General features: G+C 50.8%; 2 protein-coding genes across 3 annotated transcripts; one reads left to right on the top strand and one right to left on the bottom strand.

Annotated features, from left to right (window-relative positions):
* Positions 1–2,002: 2,002 nt before the first annotated feature.
* On the bottom strand, positions 2,003–2,400 carry LOC110328594 (60S ribosomal protein L30-like). The gene has a single exon (XM_021208013.1). It carries the CDS (start codon positions 2,348–2,350, stop codon positions 2,003–2,005), a length of 348 nt encoding a protein of 115 aa, XP_021063672.1. The 5' UTR covers positions 2,351–2,400.
* Positions 2,401–4,202: 1,802 nt separating this feature from the next.
* On the top strand, positions 4,203–15,410 carry Snx33 (sorting nexin 33). Of its 2 annotated transcripts, XM_029543596.1 has the most exons (3): positions 4,228–5,322; positions 5,415–7,262; positions 13,885–15,410. In XM_029543596.1, the coding sequence occupies exons 2-3, from the start codon at positions 5,792–5,794 to the stop codon at positions 14,136–14,138; spliced, it is 1,725 nt and encodes a 574-aa protein (XP_029399456.1). In that variant the 5' UTR covers positions 4,228–5,322; positions 5,415–5,791; the 3' UTR covers positions 14,139–15,410. The 2 variants fall into 2 exon arrangements, with proteins under 2 accessions (XP_021062122.1, XP_029399456.1); XM_021206463.2 differs by having other exon boundaries at positions 4,203–7,262.
* Positions 15,411–18,500: the final 3,090 nt, after the last annotated feature.

The raw sequence follows: 18,500 nt of genomic DNA, 5'->3' as shown, positions 1-18,500 counted from the left end.
AANATNNANTTNNTTTAAATAAAAAAAAAAAAAAAAAAAAAAAAAACATCTTTGACCTCTCCTCATGGTCTTGTGTTGGATTTGCTCTATGCTTAGCTAGCTGAGGAAAAAAAAATAGGTTTGTTGTCTCTTTCTAAGAATCAAGGGGTGTGGGTCTTGGAATGCTGATTTGTGGGATAATCAAAAGGGAACCTGAAGTAAATGACTGAATTGATATATAAATAAAAGCCTGGGCTTTGGTCTTTGAGAGCAGAGCTGTCTGGAGGAGCTCTCTGGAGAAATCTGTCTCGAGCAGAACACAAGCTGTCAGTTTGTACTCTATGATCAGCTTCCTGTCGTTCTTGTAGATGCTCCGGAACACCTCTTCCTCAGAATTCCTCTCCAAGACGAGGCTGGTCCTTGGCAGAAGGAAGAGACTAGACTAGCTGAATCTGTTGGCATCAGGACCTCCCAAACCTATGACATCACATAGGTGACAGGGGACCTGCAGACCTGTTGCCAAGGCAACAGGCACCATATTCCCAGACCACTTGGATCACCTCCCACCTTTACCTGCATTATGTCATTTCCATACAAATAAGGGGAATGCCTCTCTGTCTATCTGTCTGTCTGTCTCTTTCTCTCTCTCTTCGCCCCCTCTTCTCTTTCTGCCACCACCTTGTCTCTCCCTCTCAATAAAATCTCTTCCATGTGGAACTGTCTTGGCCTAGTGTGCTATTGAGAGGTGACTTGCCATTCTAACACTTAAGAATCTGTGAGCTTTGGGTTCAGGTAAGAAACTCTAATTCAGTGTATTTGAGAGCAACACAGGAAAGACATTCAGTATTGATTTCTGGCCTCCACACACATGGATAGAAACACACATGTCATATAAGAACAGAAAGGATAAAGGAAAGTGAATGTAAGAAAGGGATCATTTGCAAAGACAAGAGCAGGGTACAAAGAAATCATGAAGATCAGTCCAGTTTCCTAGTACCCTTAGACCTGATGAGGACCCTTGGAATTTACTGAGTGGAAGGAGGTTTTGGAAATCTCTGTAGGCTGAAATATTTGCTCTTCTTAAGAAGTGAGGATAACCCTAAGAATTAGGAAGACCTACCTGGAGCATATACATAAATCTAAGATGCTGCCATTTAAATGTGTGTTGGAAATAAAAGACAATACAGGAAGCAAGCCGGTTATACACATACTGAGAAGGCTGAGGCCAGAAGGACTACAAAAAGGTGTGCCTGAATGACAGAACCAGTTCAAGGCTAGTCTGAGCAGCAATGTAGTGAGACCATAATCCAAAAGATAACAAAAGTGCCAAGTTCAGCAATACAGTGCTTGGCCAGCATGCCCAGTCCCTAGATTCAAATTCACTCCCTTCCCTGGTACCATACATGCACAAAAGGCAACCAAGGCAGTGGGGCCCATGCTTTTGAAAGCCTATCAGCTGTGCTAAGTAAGCTCACAGTGGGAGGGAGTGTCTACAGCTGTGCCAAGTACTCAGCAAGAACTAAGGAAACAGTTGCTATTATTAGTCTCAGCTAGGAGAAAGGTGCCTGAACAAGAAGAGACTCACACAGGCAGGAAAATGCCTCCAGCAGAGGTGAGAAGATGTTTGCAAGTTTGAGACCAGCATGGTCTATACCCAGTTCTAGGTCAGCTAGGACTACATAGCAGGACCCTGTCTAAACAAAAGACAGTGGCTGGGAGGAACAATCAACCAAGTCTTTAGGGTCCTTATATAGCAAGGGACAAGGTTTCTTGGGACGGGAAAGATGCATCAGCCTCATGGGCTAACCTGGCCAATGGGCATCCCAAGGAGTAGACCCAACTCTTGATCTATTGAAGCAAAACTTTTGCTTCACAACTGTTTCCCCTGCGTAAAATAACCCAGATTCTAGGGTTTGTGATTTTGGTTGGTTGTTTTTTTTTTTTTTTTTTTTTTTTTTTTTTTTTTTATTTATTTTTTCAAAAGGAGCTCTGGCAAAGTCTTATTAAAGGAAAACTTTCTTGTTTACCTCTCACCAGTCTGTTCTGGCATGCTTCTAATAATATCAGAATCACCTGGGTCAATGATAGCCAGTGTGCATACTCTGTAGTATTTTCTACACACTGTGCCCAGTTCAATATTATTGCCACTGTAGTGATGGACCCCAGTTTTAGCTAACATGGCATAGTACTCTATTTCAGATTTCCTCAAAGCTGGACAGTTGTTGGCAAGGATAACCAACTTCGCTTTGCCTTGTCTGATCATCTTCAGAGTCTGTTTGTACCCCAGCACGTACTTCCCACTTTTCATAACAAGCTGGAGCCTAGAGTTGATCGACTCTGGAGACTTTTTCATCTTCTTTGCGGCCACCATCTTCCTGCCTTGGGTGCGGGACAACCCCCAACCAACACCAGCCGCCAAGATGGCCGGGGAGCAAGAAAGCGTGATTTTGGTTTTTTTAAGTCAGGGTCTCACTTGTAGCTTTAGCTGTCCTAAATTTACTACATGGACAAAGCTGAGCTAAAACTTGCCTTTGTTTCCAAGTGCTTGGGTTACAGGGATGTACCACAACACCTAGTTTTGTGACCCTCCGACCTACATAGACTCAAGGGTAGCCTCAGATGTGTGATCTCTGCCTTCCAGGGCTAGGACTGTTTGGCATGCCCAAGATTTTTCAGTTTTTAATTTGAAACAGAGTCTTGCTATGTATCTTTGGCTGACCTAGAACTTGGAGAGATTCATCTGCCTCTGTCTCCCAAATTCTGGGACTAAATGTGTCCACCACCACTCTGTTTGTTTGTTTGTTTGTTTGAGAAAGAGACTGGAGTCCAGCCTCCAATTCATGACAGTGCTTTTCAGCTCCCTGGTTTGTTTTTTTTTAACTTTTGGTAAGATCTTGCTAGATGTGGCACAGGCTGGCCTGGCACGCACTCAGCCTCCCGTGTGTGTCTTCATGATCAGCTATTATCCTTCACAGGGAGTCAAAGTTTATGAGGTTTGGAGCCAGAGGTCTAGGGGTCTTGGTCATGACCCTCAAAACAGCCAAAGGTCCCAACCCTCAGCAGCGCTACTTTATACCAGTTAATCAGCAATAAGTAAGAACAATAGTAACTGGGAGGTAGGAAGCCCTAGCAAGACTGGGTAAATAAGGCTCTAGGGCTCCAGGAGGAAGAGGAGGTGCGTGTGTGTGTGTGTGTGTGTGTGTGTGTGTGTGTGGTCACAGAGAGAGAAAAACAGAGACAGACAGGCAGGGTTTTTCTGTGTATCCCTGGCTTTCTGGAACTCACTCTGTAGACCAGGCTGGTCTCAAACTCATGAGATCTGCCTGTCTCTGTTAGTGCTGGGACTGAAGGAGTGGGTGACCACGGCTTGGAAGGTTCTTGATAAGTGTTCCACTCAGACTGGGATCAGTGTCTTCCCAAGCATTTTGCACGGCACTGGCCACATTAGGCAGGAACATCTTACCTACCTGTGAAGATACTTATGACCTTCCAGAAGATAAGCTTAGTTTCGGTTAATATGTTGTTTGGAAAATATAATTTAAGATGGGACAGACAGTGTGAATTAAAAACCAGAGGGGCACAACAGCAATCCAGCTGTTGAGATTCGCTCCAGAGTTCAGTACAACCCCTGTCTTTAGTACACCTCGTTTTGCATAATGTAGAGGATCAAATCCTGGAAGCCTAAAGGCTATCTACTAGACCACTCCTCTCTCCTTGCTATTTGCTGCTGGCCTGGATGGAAGATCCTGCTCCCGGGAAAGGACAAAGCAACCCAGAACTCGCCTGTGCCTAAACTTGTTACTTTTCACTGAAAAAGTATGCGGTCTTTGGCACCCCACCCCCACCCCCTGGGAGCTGCGGAAGGCAGGAGGGCTCCTCTCCCTGTCTTGCACACAGCATCGGTTATCACGTGCGGGATACTAGGGTCGCAATTTGCTGCCTCCACCCTCTGAGAACAATCCCGGAGCTGTGTTAGCCCCTAGACAGATCGAAGCACGCGTGGCGGGAAAGGAGGTTGGGAAAAGGTAGTCCGCAGCTCTGCTCCCCTGCAGCCGAGGCGGTTCTCCTAGCCTTTATAGCTCCCTCCTTGCCACTCCGCGCTCCGCAAACTTTCGGAGTTTTCCTGCACTTGCGTCACGGAAAAGGCAGATGGATGACCAAGTCCAGGAGGCGAAGCTCGGCGGCGGCTGGCGAGCTCCCCCGCGCGGCGATCCAATCCTAGCGAGAAGCGGCTCTGGGCGCCGGCAACTCGGCTGCTGAAAGCTCGCAGCTCCCCGACTCCCGGGTCCATTTCCTGGATCCCGGCCACCGGGACTGAACCGGAGAGAGGGAGGGCGCCCGCCAGAAGGAAAGTGAGCGGAAGGCCGGCGGTGGCACCCTGGCCGCGGGAGGGCGGAGCTGTGCGGTCCCTGCCCGACCAGGACGCACGGAAGTGCGGTAGAGTTTGTTGAATTCCGTAGCCTGCTTTCCCTCCCTCATACCTCCCTCCTTCCCTCTCCACCCCTCACCTCCCCTACAGCTTTAGCCTCCTTCCTCGGAACGCCATCTCCTGGACTCCCCCCCCCCCCGTTTCTTTTTTCTTTCTTTCTTTTTCTTTTTTCTTTTTGTTGTTGTTTTTAGTTTTTTGAAGGGAGGTTGATTGTTTTGGACTTGGCTTCCTGCTGGCAGCGCTGAAGGGCTGCGAGTGAGGGGCAAAGAGGCAAGAGGCTGGGGGGGCTCAGCTACTCAGCTAGTCCGTCTCGGGTCGGATCCAGAGGGCATCGCAGTGAACGAACCTACGGACGGACGGACGGACAAGCACCCGACCACGCCATCTGTTCGACAGAGCTCTATCTACCGACTGCTGTTGAGTGTTCGGGGGCACATCAGGGGCGGGGGTGGTGATGGTGGAGGTTTCTCCTAGCGTTACTTCTGGACAGGGGTTCTGGGACTCTGATCCGGGTCAGCTTCGTACTCTGAAACTGCTGAGGAATTAGGCAAACAAAAGAGGCACTGAGAGAAAGAGGCCAGAAGTCCTTTGCGCGCGCCCCCCCCTTGTTATCTGGGGGTGGGGGCTGGCCATTTGCAGGGCGGGAAGAGGGCACCAGAGCGGGCGAGACGGGGTCGCACCCCCTGGGTCGAGTAGTTATCAGCCGGTTGTGCAAGCTTTGGCCCTTGTTTTCCTGGCCTGGCTCGTTTGGAGGCCGGACACATCCACCCTTGGAATTGGTTCAGGACTCTGCTGTTATTCTCTTTGCCCCTCTTGAATTTTCTGGATTCTTGAAGACGCGGTGGCCCGGGAGGAGAGAGGAAGGAGGAAGGAGCAGATCTCCAGAGGAATGTGAGAGCCTCCCAAAGCAGCCAGTAAGAGCGGAGAGCCAGGGGAGGCAGAACCTTGCCTGTGGTCCTGGGACCGTGGTCTGAGGGTAATTCTCTTCTGTTGTACACTATTCTAGTGGAAAGTGTGTGTCTCGTTCTGGTTCTCGAAGAGCTGCTTTCTTCAAGTCATTTGACTTTTCTGCTTGGTGTGTGAGGAAGGAGAGACTCACTCCTTTTCAGGGCCTGCCAAGGGAGAGGAGAAAGACTGTGGCCATGACCAACCCCTCCCTGCTTACAGGCAGATACCCCAAGGCAGTTTCTGGACCATGGACACTTCTTTGACCAAAAGGCAGCTAAACAGCATCTGTGCATGCTGAGGCCCTGCCCAAAGGACTCGGTAGGACATACTAGACTTTGAGCTGCAAGTACATTTTTTTTCTGGAGACCCTGCTGAACATCCTGGATCTGGGCAAGGCATTTTCCTTCCAGTCTTGACCTAACAGATACCTTAGCCATGGCACTGAAAGGCCGAGCCCTCTATGATTTCCACAGTGAGAACAAGGAGGAAATCAGCATCCAGCAGGACGAAGAGCTGGTTATCTTCAGTGAGACCTCACTGGACGGCTGGCTGCAGGGACAGAACAGCCGTGGGGAGACAGGGCTCTTCCCTGCTTCTTACGTTGAGATTGTCCGTCCTGGCATCAGCACCAACCATATGGACTATTCCAACAGCCCTGCAGGCTCCCTGGGCACCCAGCTGAGTTTGTATAGCAGCCCTAGTATGGCCAGTCCAGCCAGGAGTGGTGGGGGCAGCGGCTTCCTCTCAAACCAAGGAAGCTTTGAGGATGATGATGATGATGACTGGGATGACTGGGATGATGGATGCACAGTGGTAGAAGAGCCACTGGCTGGCGGCCTAGGTACCAATGGGCACCCTCCACTCAACCTCTCCTACCCGGGTGCTTACCCCAACCAGCATATGGCTTTCCGACCCAAGGCACCCCTGGAAAGGCAGGACAGTCTGGCGTCTGCCAAGCGGGGCAGTGTGGTAGGACGGAACCTCAATCGTTTCTCGTGCTTTGTACGCTCTGGAGTAGAGGCCTTCATCCTTGGTGATGTGCCCATGATGGCCAAGATTGCTGAGACGTACTCCATTGAGATGGGCCCACGTGGCCCTCAGTGGAAGGCCAACCCCCACCCATTTGCCTGCTCCATTGAGGACCCCACCAAACAGACCAAGTTTAAAGGCATTAAAAGTTACATCTCTTACAAGCTTACACCCACCCACGCCGGCTTGCCTGTGTACCGGCGCTACAAACACTTTGATTGGCTGTACAACCGCCTGCTACACAAGTTCACAGTGATCTCAGTGCCCCACCTGCCTGAGAAGCAGGCCACAGGTCGCTTCGAGGAGGACTTCATTGAGAAGCGCAAGCGAAGGCTCATCCTCTGGATGGACCACATGACCAGTCACCCTGTGCTCTCCCAGTATGAGGGCTTCCAGCACTTCCTCAGCTGCCTGGATGACAAGCAGTGGAAGATGGGTAAGCGCCGGGCAGAGAAGGATGAGATGGTGGGTGCCAGTTTTCTGCTCACCTTCCAGATCCCCACAGAGCACCAGGATCTGCAGGATGTAGAGGACCACGTGGATACATTCAAGGCTTTCAGTAAGAAGATGGATGACAGCGTCCTACAGCTTAGCACCGTGGCAGCGGAGCTGGTGCGGAAGCATGTGGGGGGCTTCCGCAAGGAATTCCAGAAGTTAGGAAGTGCCTTCCAGGCCATTAGCCATGCCTTCCAGATGGACCCTCCCTTTAGGTCTGAGGCTCTCAACAATGCCATTTCCCACACTGGCCGGACCTATGAAACCGTTGGCGAAATGTTTGCGGAACAGCCCAAGCACGACCTCTTCCAAATGCTTGACACACTGTCTCTCTACCAGGGCCTACTCTCCAACTTCCCTGACATTATCCACCTGCAGAAAGGTAAGCTCTGCATGAGTGTCCTGGTCCCTGGGACTATGGGAGAGCCTGGACTGTGAACAGCTCATCACACTTTCCTTTCTCCACCTCCTTTGCCGCTCAACAAATGTGTTAAGATGGTTGTCTGCAGAGTCCTGTTGTAGGCAGAGAGATAGTGTGGACAGCTTTAGTCTTTGTTCTCACTGAGCTCTGTGTATGCCTCTTGTCCATTCCAGATTTTGATTTGTTTTGTTTCTTTTCCATGTCTCACTCACCCCATCATGCATGGAACCCCAAGGTATTACTCTGAGTTCTGGGAACGCAGAGATAACAGGTCCTAAGTTTTGTCTTAGATGAACCCGTGGGTTCAATCAAGGAGGCTCACTCTTCACAGCATCAGAGCGCAGACTCCCTCTCTGTCCTGTCTGCTAGCCACTATCACTGCACTATCTGTTAGCCACTATCTGCCCTCATTTTGGCAGACGAAGACTTCTATCCACGGGAGAGTGGTTGCACCCAAGTCTGTGGCTCAGCCGGCACTATCCCTTCCTCCCTCCAACTCCCCAAGGACACAGTCATATTGGCAGCCTCCCAGGCCCGTCACGTTTTCAGTTCTCATGGTCCCCGGTATGGGGGAGGGACAGGATGAGCCCCTGCCTGTTGCTGCTGGAACTGTTAAGGAACTGCCAGCGAAGTGACTCATCCTGGGTCACATGGGGCACTCAGCTGGGCAGGGGGGAGGATACAGCCAGGGGTCCAGGGCTCTGTTCACATGGGTCAATCTATCTCCTGCTTCCCAAGCTGGGATTTCTCTTGCATAAGGATTGAGCCAGGGGTTGAGTCCTGGGATTAAGGGAAGGCAGATGTCAAGACAGAGGTGTGGTCCTCCCTGGGGCTAGTAACTCAGGAAGAATATATGCAGGGCATGAGGTCAGGGAGTTTTGCTCTGGGCAGCCCTCTGACTTTAGTCTAGGGAACAACAAATAAGTTACCCCCACACCTAGGCCTCTGACCTAGATAGGAAGGTAAGCTGTCAGAGCTTCACTAGCTTCCAGGCCACTTTCCCCTTTCACCCTCTTCTTCACCTCTTCTGTTTGCTCAACTCTCTCATCTCCCTCCACCTACCTTTCTCCTTTCAGCCTCAGGATTTCAAAACCTGAGTTCTAGCCCAGCTTTGCCTCCGGTTTGCCTTATGTCCCTGATTGGGAAGAGCCTTTGCCTTCCTAGACGTTCATTTCTTAGGCCTTTGAGGGAGAGACTTCTGGGGAGGGCCTGCCCTGTGCCTCAGGCTGGTCCCATAGATCCGGCTTTGCACTCGAGGTACAGGAGATAACTGGTAGCAGGGGCACAGCCTGGCAGGGCTGGTGCCTCCCTGTGCGGAAGTAGAGCCACACACTGTGCTGGGCCTGGGAGAGCTGGTTGAACCAGCTCCTCGGATGGCATGTTATTGTGTGGGCAGCAAGAGGCTGGGCACACTGATTAAACAGCTGCCCAAACTCAGGGGCTAGAAACTCTCACGTAGGGCAGAGTTGGGGCAAGAGGGCAACCACACGTCCACACACTCAGTGCTCCCTGGCTCTAATCGAAGGAGAAGGGAGTAAAGCTGTATTGTCCTCTTTACCTCAGATAGGTAGGAAGGCAGGAGAGGCCATGTCTCTGTCTCTACTTGAGATGTTGCTTAGAGTCAGGGCTAAGGAACCCCCCCTCCCCCCCCAAGCAGATGCTGCCTGCCTTCACGGCCCTGGATCAGCCCCCTGCAGTGCTAGCCCTGCTTACCCTAGGTTCTGAGCTATGGCCTGAGTCTGGTGTGAGTGCCAGAGAGGAGCTTGGAGGAGAACTGGGCAGGCCTTGGAAACTGCAGCTTGAGAGCATCCCGAGCTAGCCTTGTGGATAGAGGCTTTCCTCAGAGAAAGGAACGGGACGTTAGACCCGAGGCCCCGGAATTCTGTCTGTCCCATCTAGACATTTGAACAAATGATGAAGAGGAGAGGGAACGGTTAGGGGAGGCCCAGGCTGGGGAGTCAGGAAACCAGGCTTGAAGGGACCTCTCAGGTGAGGTGACCTTGGTGAGTTTCTTCCTAAGACACCATGTTGAAGTGACATGGGGTCTGACTGGAGCTGAGCTCAGCTCACCAGCCGGTTCTGCCCACGTGGGCATTTGTGGGAAAGAAAAGCTTTGTAATGGCTTTTCTTGTCACAGTCTTGTCACCAAAGGGGGTGTAGCGACTGCCCAGAGCTAACCAGGATTCAGAGTCTTCTCTGAGAGGCAGCAAAGGTCAGGGATCAATCCCAAGCCCCTGCTACTAAGTCACTGGTATGGTCCCCTCAGTTTCACAGATGAGCAGCATCAAGGTGGTTTGATAGCAGAGAAGATACAAAGGCCCAGGTATGTTGGAATCTACTGCATCAGGAAGATGGAGAAGGGAACCTCCCGAGAGCTGGACAATTGGAGTTGATGATACGGAGGGGAAAGGAGGACAGAAGGAGGCTTGGGCTGAATACTCCAGCACCACCTCAGTTTCTGTGCTTTGTGTGCCGGAGAAAGGTCTGGGAGTACACAGTATCCTCCAGGGACCATGGAGCTTATGGCCTATCTAAAAGAGGGCAGTCCTGACTAGGGGACAAATAGGTTTTTCCTTATGTAATCCTTTCTTCACCTAAACAGCAGCTGCTGCTTTTTCCCTCCTCTTCCTCTTCTTCCTCCTCCTCCTCTTCCTCCTCCTTTCTCCTCTTTTAGCTTTGTTCTTAATTATATGTAATGGTATGACACCATGGCACATACATTCCTACACCTACATGAACATGACTGCACACATATATGCATACATCCATATGTATATACATGGAGGCATTTTGCATATAAAGCATAAAGCATTCTGAGTGCAAGGATTGGCACTTTGTGCATATTCAATTAAACCTCAGTTCCTATAGAACTGGTGCTGTTATTGTCCCATTTTACAGATGTAGAAACTCTTGAGGCGCTTTGTTGTTATGAGCACTTTACAGCAGCATCGCATCTAACACTGTCTGGGGACAGCCCAGCCAGAGTATAGTTTTCTGGAGGTGTAAGAGCTGGTACTAGGACTCAGACCTCCTGCCCCCAAATTTACAGTAGGTAGCTTTAAGTGGGGTAGGGTAGGAAAAATGCCTGGGACCCTGGGGCTCTGCAGCTGAGAGTCTCCAAGCCCTCACTCCTCATCCCTGGGATCTAGTGTCCCAAGCCAGGAGGCAACCCTGGGGGGATCTTTGAGTCCTAAGTGGACTGTAGAAGTGTTCTTGACACACATAACACCAGCCTGCTCAAGTGGGACTCCTTTTTGGAGAGAATTAAGTCACCAGGTGATGACTTAGTTAAATGATGGTGTCTTAGTTACTTTTCTATATTTATTGGGGTAAGAGTTCATGATCACCATGGTGAGAAACATGACAGTAGTCAGGGATGCTGCTGGAGCAGTAGCTGAAAGCTTCCATCTCATCCATAAGGTGGGGGTGGGGAGGGAAGAATTGGGAATGGCATGGATTTTTGAAACTTCAAAGCCCACCCACATGTCACACTTCCTGCAATGAGGACATACCTCCTAATCCTTCCCAAACAGTTCCACCAGCTGGAGATGAGGCCCAGGAGCCTGTGGATACCATTCCTGTTTAAACCAACACAGATGGAGAACAGGGTGGGGGCCTCTGCCCCTCCTTGCCCCTTCTGAAGCCTTTGCCCCAAGCCCTGCCTGTCTCTGGATACCTAGTGATTTCAGTAGGCTCCTTCTTGCCACTTGAGTCACTATCTCATCAACAAAAGTGACTTTAATCGTCCTTCAAGACCATGGGCATGAAAATATTTCTTTAAAAAATTTTTAAACTTATTTTATGTGTATGAGTGTTTTGCCTGCATCTATATGTCTCTGTACCATATACATACTTGATACCTGTGGAGGTCGGAAGAAAGCATTTAATCCTTTGAGACTGGAATTACATATAGTTGGGAGCTGCCAGGTGGGTGCTGGGGATGAACCCCAGGTCCTCTTAACCTCCAAGCCATCTCTCCAGCCCCAAGAAAATCTTTCTTTGAGTGTTGATCTACCAGCACGGCGCCCAGACTCAGCCAGTGGAATTCGGGCTTCTTCTGGGTCTCTGCTTCCTGTAGTCTCTCTTTGCTGAAGCTTAACTTCATTTTCTTTGTCTTGATCTTTTATTTCTTATGGTCCCTCCTACCCACTATGACCTTCTTGGATCCTTGTGTCCACTGTCTAAAGGCCTTACATAGGGTTTTTGTAGAGATGCTGTCATCCCCCAGATGTGGAGGGCCCAGCACCCTCCACTCATGGGAAGGGGGTTGAGAGCCCCTAAACAAGTCCCCTCAGGATCTTAGTTTCTTCTTCTCCCCCCCCTCCTCTTCCTCCTCTAAAGATTTATCTATTATTTTATGTATATGAGTACACTGTCACTATCTTCAGGCACACCAGAAGAGGGCATTGGATCCCATTAAAGATGGTTGTGAGCCACCATGTGGTTGCTGGGAATTGAATTCAGGACCTCTGGAAGAGCAGTCAGTGCTCTTAACCGCTGAGCCATCTCTCCAGCCCTCCATAGCTTCTTCTTAAAATAGTCACCGTGATGGGACTGAACAGCTGCTGCCCCTGAGGATCTCTCCAGGTCTACAGTCGTTTCCTGTGTTCCCTCCTGTGCCCAGGGTTGCACCATCAGCATGGAGCAGGAGGCAGGTTTGGTAACTGTGGGAAGGTATCCGAGGCCTGAGCGATGTGAAAGCTGGGGGTTACAGATTTGGGGTACTGTGGAAGTATCCCTCTCCAAACTTAAGGTATTAGCCCTGCTCTTGCTGACTGGTAGCGATGGCGTCTCTGATAAGGCATCTGGAGTTATTTCCAGCATGCAGAGCACTGGCAGATAGGAAATGCCTCGTAAGTACATTTGAGTGTTTCTGGCAACTTGAGTAAGAATTAAGAGAGCATCGCACAGAAGAAGTAGAATGGGCCAGGGTATACTTGATATACCATGCAGAAGTACCGTGGGCCTGGCATGTATCTTATTTGGTGGAGTACTTGCGGAACGTGCACAAGACCCTGGGTTCAATCTTTAGTATCACATAAAAAAAGTATAGGAACACACGTGTTTGAGATCAGCTTGGTCTACATGAGATCCTGTCTCAAAAACAAACCAAAAAACAAATCAAAACCAAAGAAAGACTAGAGAGATGACTCAACAGTTAAGAGCACTGGCTGCTCTACCAGAGGACCTGGATACAGCTCCCAGCACCCACATGGCAGCTCACAACTGTCTATAACTCCAGTTCCAGGGGATTTTTAGGCTCTGTTCTAGCCTCCCAGGGGACCAGGAGTGCACACGATGCATAGATATACATGTAGGCAAACACTCATACACTAAAATGATAGATTTTCCTAGTAAATTTCTTTAGATAGAGAGTGCATGCTGCTCTTACGGAGTGCCCAAGTTCAGTTCCTAGCACCCATGTCAGGCGGTTCACAACTGCCTGTGACTCCAGGGGTCTAGAGGGATCCAATGTCTCCAGCCTACACTGGCACTCCCGTGTACATATCCTGTGCAACATACAAAAATGAAGTAAATCTTAAAACAACTAACAAAAGAAGGATGGGGGCTCCCCTTTGTCCTTTGGAAAGTGTGTGCCAGGCATAGACACACTGCCTTGTCTTCTTAGGACAAGGCTTAAAGGCAATTCAGAACTCAATTCATTAACTGTAGATTCGTTCCAGTTCTCCCGGATTAAGCCCCCTGCCCAGGTTTATCCTTTCTGTTACCATCTGTCACTTATTTATCTCTACAGTCTCTGTACTGTTGGGGCAGGAGTGAGGAGCGGGCAGCCATTGTATGTAAGGGAGACATGCCAGGTGGCCTTTTGAAGTGTTCTTTTAGAAGCAGCAGTATGACAACAGTCCAGAGACAGGTGTGTTAGGAGGCAGTCTGCCTGGGGCACTGAGGAGAATTTGGTGTGGAAGTGGAACCTGATCCAGGCCTTTGAATTATGGATCGGGATCCAGCAGGCATGGGTAAGATAGGAAAGAACTGGGTGGGTCGGATGGACACGGTGTCACTGTGGAAGTGACACGTGCAAGAACCAACTCCCAGAAGCCTCTTAGGCAGAGTACCGGGTGTGGGCTGTCATGTGCAGTCAGTGAAGAGCCAGGCACAGCATCTAGCTTAGGAAATATCTTTGGATACTATGAAATAGACACTCAAGTCAGGGAGATGTCACTGTCATAGCAACTCAAGGATAAGATGAGTCATTTCAGCAGACGTGTCTACATCTGCCTGGGCCAGACCTTGTAAGAACTGGGGAACACAGAGGATCATGGAAGTCTTTGAACTCACCCAGCTCACAACAGCTAAGAAGATGTCAGGAAGCCTCAGAGGTCCTAGGGAACAGGGAAGGCTTTTTTTTTTTTTTGGAAGATTGCTACCAAGGCTAAATAAAATATGAGACCGTGAGACCTGTGATGTTCTGACGGAGCCAGCCAGGTGGCTTCATGGGTGAAGTCCTTCTTAATGGAGGCAATACGCCTGTCATTCACCCTGTGGGACTAGAGGGATATACAGAGAGTGAGCAAGGGAGATCCAAGCCCTGACCTGTCTGTCCTGTGCTCTGTCCTGCCAGGTGCCTTTGCCAAGGTGAAGGAAAGCCAGCGCATGAGTGACGAGGGCCGAATGGCTCAGGAAGAGGCAGATGGCATTCGCAGGCGCTGCCGGGTGGTAGGTTTCGCCCTGCAGGCCGAGATGAACCATTTCCACCAGCGCCGTGAGCTCGATTTTAAGCATATGATGCAAAGCTACCTGCGCCAGCAGATTCTTTTCTACCAGCGGGTAGGCCAGCAGCTGGAGAAGACCCTCCGCATGTATGACCACCTCTGACAGACTCTGACCAGCTATGTAGGGCCTCTCTCCACCTATCCATCCCACTCCTGTCATTAGCAGTGGCCCTGGTGCCCAGGGCTGGTGAGGTGAGTGGCCTGTTCTTTCTAGGAGAAGACAAGGGCCTTTTGAGAAGTCCCGGTATCCCTGGAGTACTTTCCCCTGACTTTAGAGATGGATGAATGGCCATAACCCTCTGAGCCAAAGCCTGGGCTGCTGGTCAGTCCCTAAAGATCAAGCTCCTCTTGAGCCTATAGTGCACACTCATCTGGTCACCACACCCTGTTCATTCCGTGGGCTCCATAGACTGCTGTGGCCCTGGCTGAGACATGGGTGCAAGGCTAGTACTTGTCTGTCCTGGAAGAGCCACTTTTCAAGATGGATAGCAGACAATGCAGAATGAGAGGTGACACTTAAAGATTCATGGAAACTCCTCAGAGGACCACAGGACTCTGCTGGTTAGGGGGACACTTCACGGAGTAGGTGACATTCCAGCAGTATCTTGAAGAATAACAAGGACCTGCAAAAGACAGTAAATGGAGTGAAGGACATTTTGGGCAGAAGAGCGATGTGGTCCCTCCTCTTACCATTCCCAAAGCAAGTTTGATGTCCTCTCTGTGGGTTGTGATCTGTATGACAGAGGGGGAGGGGCCATCCTTGCTCTGTGCTCCCTGGTTCTCCCCGTCCTACCCATGCCTCTGCAGGAGGGACTGCAGGCCAACTCCCTCCTATAGGCCTTGGATTCCTCAATACCTTGGTTGAGGGACACCCCCCACACCCTCCACACCCCCTGCTTTTCCTTGATTAGGGGACCATGCAAAACTTTCCCTTCTGTAGGCTCAAGGTGCTCAATCCAGGGAGCACTGGACCCTGGTGGTGCCTTTCTGGAGGGAACTCTCAAGTGACCAGCAGTCACTCCCCATTCTCCTAGCAGGCCCAGGCACCTTTGTTTCTGTGGCTTAGTTTTCTCAAATTACTCTTGTTGCACAGTGGGAAATCTGACAGAAAGAAGCTGGGATCTCCCGACCCCCACCAACCCCACGTGTGGCCAGACTCACTGGTCAGTTTGTGCAGTCACCCACCTATGTTTACATCCTCCAGGAATTGCTGCCCTGTAACCGGCAGGCCTGGGTGTGGCCCAGCAGCTGGTTGTTGGGAACTGCCCCTGCCCCCGCTCACCTCCCTGGAAAGCCATGTTCTGCTCCTGGGTCCTGCTGCTTGACTCTTTTCTTGATAAACCTTTTACAGTTAACTAGTGTAACAGAAGCACAGCCTCTTCTTTCTGAATCCTGGAAGCAGTGAGATTTGTGAGGATGGGGGGAGGGGGGGCGGGGCTGACAGAACCCAAACTGCCCCACTGGACTAGATTCAGTGATCTTAGTGAGTCTAAAACTTAATTTGTAACTTAAAAACACAGGAGCAGGGCTACGCCGGTGAGAGGCAGTCGAGGACCCCACCCCCACAGCTGATGACATGGCTTCCTCCAACCAGGGCCTCCTCCTCATTTGCCTGTGCCTCAGTGTGTGTGTGTTTGGGTGTGTGTGTTCATGTATGTGTGTGTATGAACCTGGGGGAGGTGCTCACGGAGGCCAGAGGTCAAAGTTGGGTGCTTTCTGCCTAATATTTTGAGTTCTCGTTTGTCTGGAACTTATTCATTGGGCTAGGCTGGCTGTCCAGTGAACTCTAGGGACCTGGTTGTCTCTGCTCCCCAGTGCTGGAATTACAATAGGCAAGCAGATATAATGTAGCCTTGGCTAGCCCGAAAGTCAAAGATCCACCTGCCTCTGCCTTCTAGTTCTGTGATTAAAGACATGCCTAAGATCTGACTTTTGACTTAATGTACAATGGTAGGGATTTGAACTCAGATCCTCAGGCTAGTGCTGCAAGCACTTTATTGACTGAGCCATAATGGCAGCTGTCCCCCATCTCCAAGCGGGTAATGTCATGTGCACGGGTGCTGTAGAAGGGGATGAGACTGTGCCCAGCATAGTCTCGGGTGATGCCTGGCCTAGGGAGTTGACTCTGGAAAGTTCCCGCCTAGCACGGGGGAGGCAGAGACTTGGTCGGTCTTGAGAGCCCAGCCCTGCAGTGGCTCCCGTTTTAGAACTTAAAAGAAGACTCACCTCTGTGCCCACGGGAGTGCCCCGATGACTGGGCATAATCCTTTCACAAATGGAAAAAAAACACCCAACCGAACCGGTCCTCTTTCGGAGGCAGTGGGGCTCAAGGTGGGGTTTTCGAGGGTCAGGCTCACCAGGAAGGGGTTTGGTCAGGTCTGAGTCGCAGGAGCTCATGGCAAGGGGTGAGGAATGGGCCTCGTTTAGTCCATGGTGTCCTCACAGGAACTTTTGGAATGGAGCCCCTTGGCGCTAGGTCAAAATTAGGTCAGATTTGGGACTTTCTGAGGAATTTTCCCCTCCCTGCCTGCCTTCATTTTCCTACTGTTAAAGGAACTGAGGTCTCATTTGTAACCTCTTCTCTGCTTTGACCTCCATGTAGTTTTCTGTATAGAAGGCTCTGAGGTGAGTGAGGGTAGGGCTCCTTCCTGAGGCCTCTGGAATGTTCCTCCTAACCCATGGTGCCTGGAAAGCCCCCTGCTAACACTTCCTGCCCTAAGGAATACCCTTGCCCTCCTGTTCCCCTCTGCTGAGAAGGAACCACCTCCCATTCCTGTAATCATGACAGTGGGGTCTCAAAAGGGCTTGGACCTAGGAGGAGAATCTGAAAGAATCTGAAGGCTAGACGCCAGGCATAGCGGATCTCACCTTTAATTCCAGCACTTAGGAGGTAGATGTAGACGAATCTCTGTGAGGCCAGCCTGGTCTACATAGACGGACACGTAAGAAAGAGAAAGTAAAGGCTAGAGATAGACCAGACCTGCTTCAGGTAACACCAAGGCCTCTGGCTGGCAGCAGGTGTATAGGGAGGTCATAATCCCCTCCTTGTCTCTGGTTTCTATCTATGCATTGGAGGAATTTGTGATCATTCTGAGCCAGGCAGAGTGTCCCCCAGCAGGAGACTGAGGGAGCATTGGGGGGGGGGGGGTAGGATGCTGTGGTGACAGGGCTTGTTGGCCTTAGTCACATGCCAGGCAGATGTTCCAGACTGAGCTTGGCCCAGCTGCCTCTAGTTTCCTCTCTCGCTTTGCTCTGAGAGGGTTGGAAAACAAGGCCTCCCTTTCTGTCCTGAGCAGCTACCAGAACTTGGGATGGGGGTTGGGATCCATGGGTTCCCCCAATCTTGGCCCAGTCCTGGAAAAGGAGTCTGTTTTGTGCTTATGTCTAGATGGGGGGGATGGAGGCAGACCTGAGAGCCTGAATCCTGCCCCCTTTAGGATACAAGAGAGCTGTGCATCCCTGGGCCATGGCTGTGTACTGCGGCCTCAGACACAGTCCTTGGTTGTAGATGTGCTGCCACAGACAGACACAAATACACACACCCATATGCTTTGCCCAAAGGCTACATGTGACCACTCACACACATGAGCTCTTGAGCTCACATAGTCACACCTTGGTGACACTGCCATACTCTACTATGTATTCATAGCTATGACCACTCATGCATTGGCATCTGTCTGCAGGTAAGTCTCAGCCACTTTGCCACGCAGTGACAACACAGTCCTCAGCACACAATAACAACCCTACGTAGCCAGAGTCACGTATGCGACAAAGGTGTTCCTTAAGTATATGCTGCTTAGGGCTGTGTGGTATCACTTCATAGGCCCCTGGAGCAATTCATTAGAGATTCAAGAGAACTTTGAGGGACAAGCAGCCCAGACAGAGGTCCAGTGTCCCTGAGCAGATGCAGAGCAAGTTACAAGAGCACATCACAGGCATGTGCTCAGAGCATCTGTGTCTAGTCAAGATGAACCCACTGCACCGAGGTCAGCTTACTATACAGACAGTGACCCCCAGTCCTAGTGAAGGTGGTACCAGCTACCACCTCACCCAGCAGGGTGGGGGATGCTCTGGGGCAAGAGCCCAGCTCTCGATTGTCTGGCTTGGCCCTGTTAGCCAGTCCCCAGGACCAGGCTGTTCTGAAGGCCCCTGGCTGAACCTACCGACCACAGTTCCAGGCTCTGGAGCATCTCCCGTCTGCAGCTGAGTTTCAAAGTCTAAGGGAGAAGGAGCCAGGATGCGGTGGGCAGAGCCGGCTCCTGGGCGGGTGGAACATTCCTGTACCCAGTTCTCCCAGAGCATGTGTGGACTGGGCCCACCCTGCCTGCCCCGCTGACTCAGACCTCTAGAAGCCAAACCTATACAACCCTCCCACCCACCCCAACCTGGTTTCTAACTGCTGCCCTCGGGCTTCTCTCTCTCTACCACAGGGGCAGGAGACCATTAGCCCTAGCGAGAGGACTAT

Source organism: Mus pahari, chromosome 10 (genome assembly GCF_900095145.1).
Source record: "Mus pahari chromosome 10, PAHARI_EIJ_v1.1, whole genome shotgun sequence".
Classification (NCBI taxonomy): Eukaryota; Metazoa; Chordata; class Mammalia; order Rodentia; family Muridae; genus Mus; species Mus pahari.
Note: the sequence above shows the minus strand (reverse complement) of the source record. Positions and strands in the feature narration are given on the sequence as shown.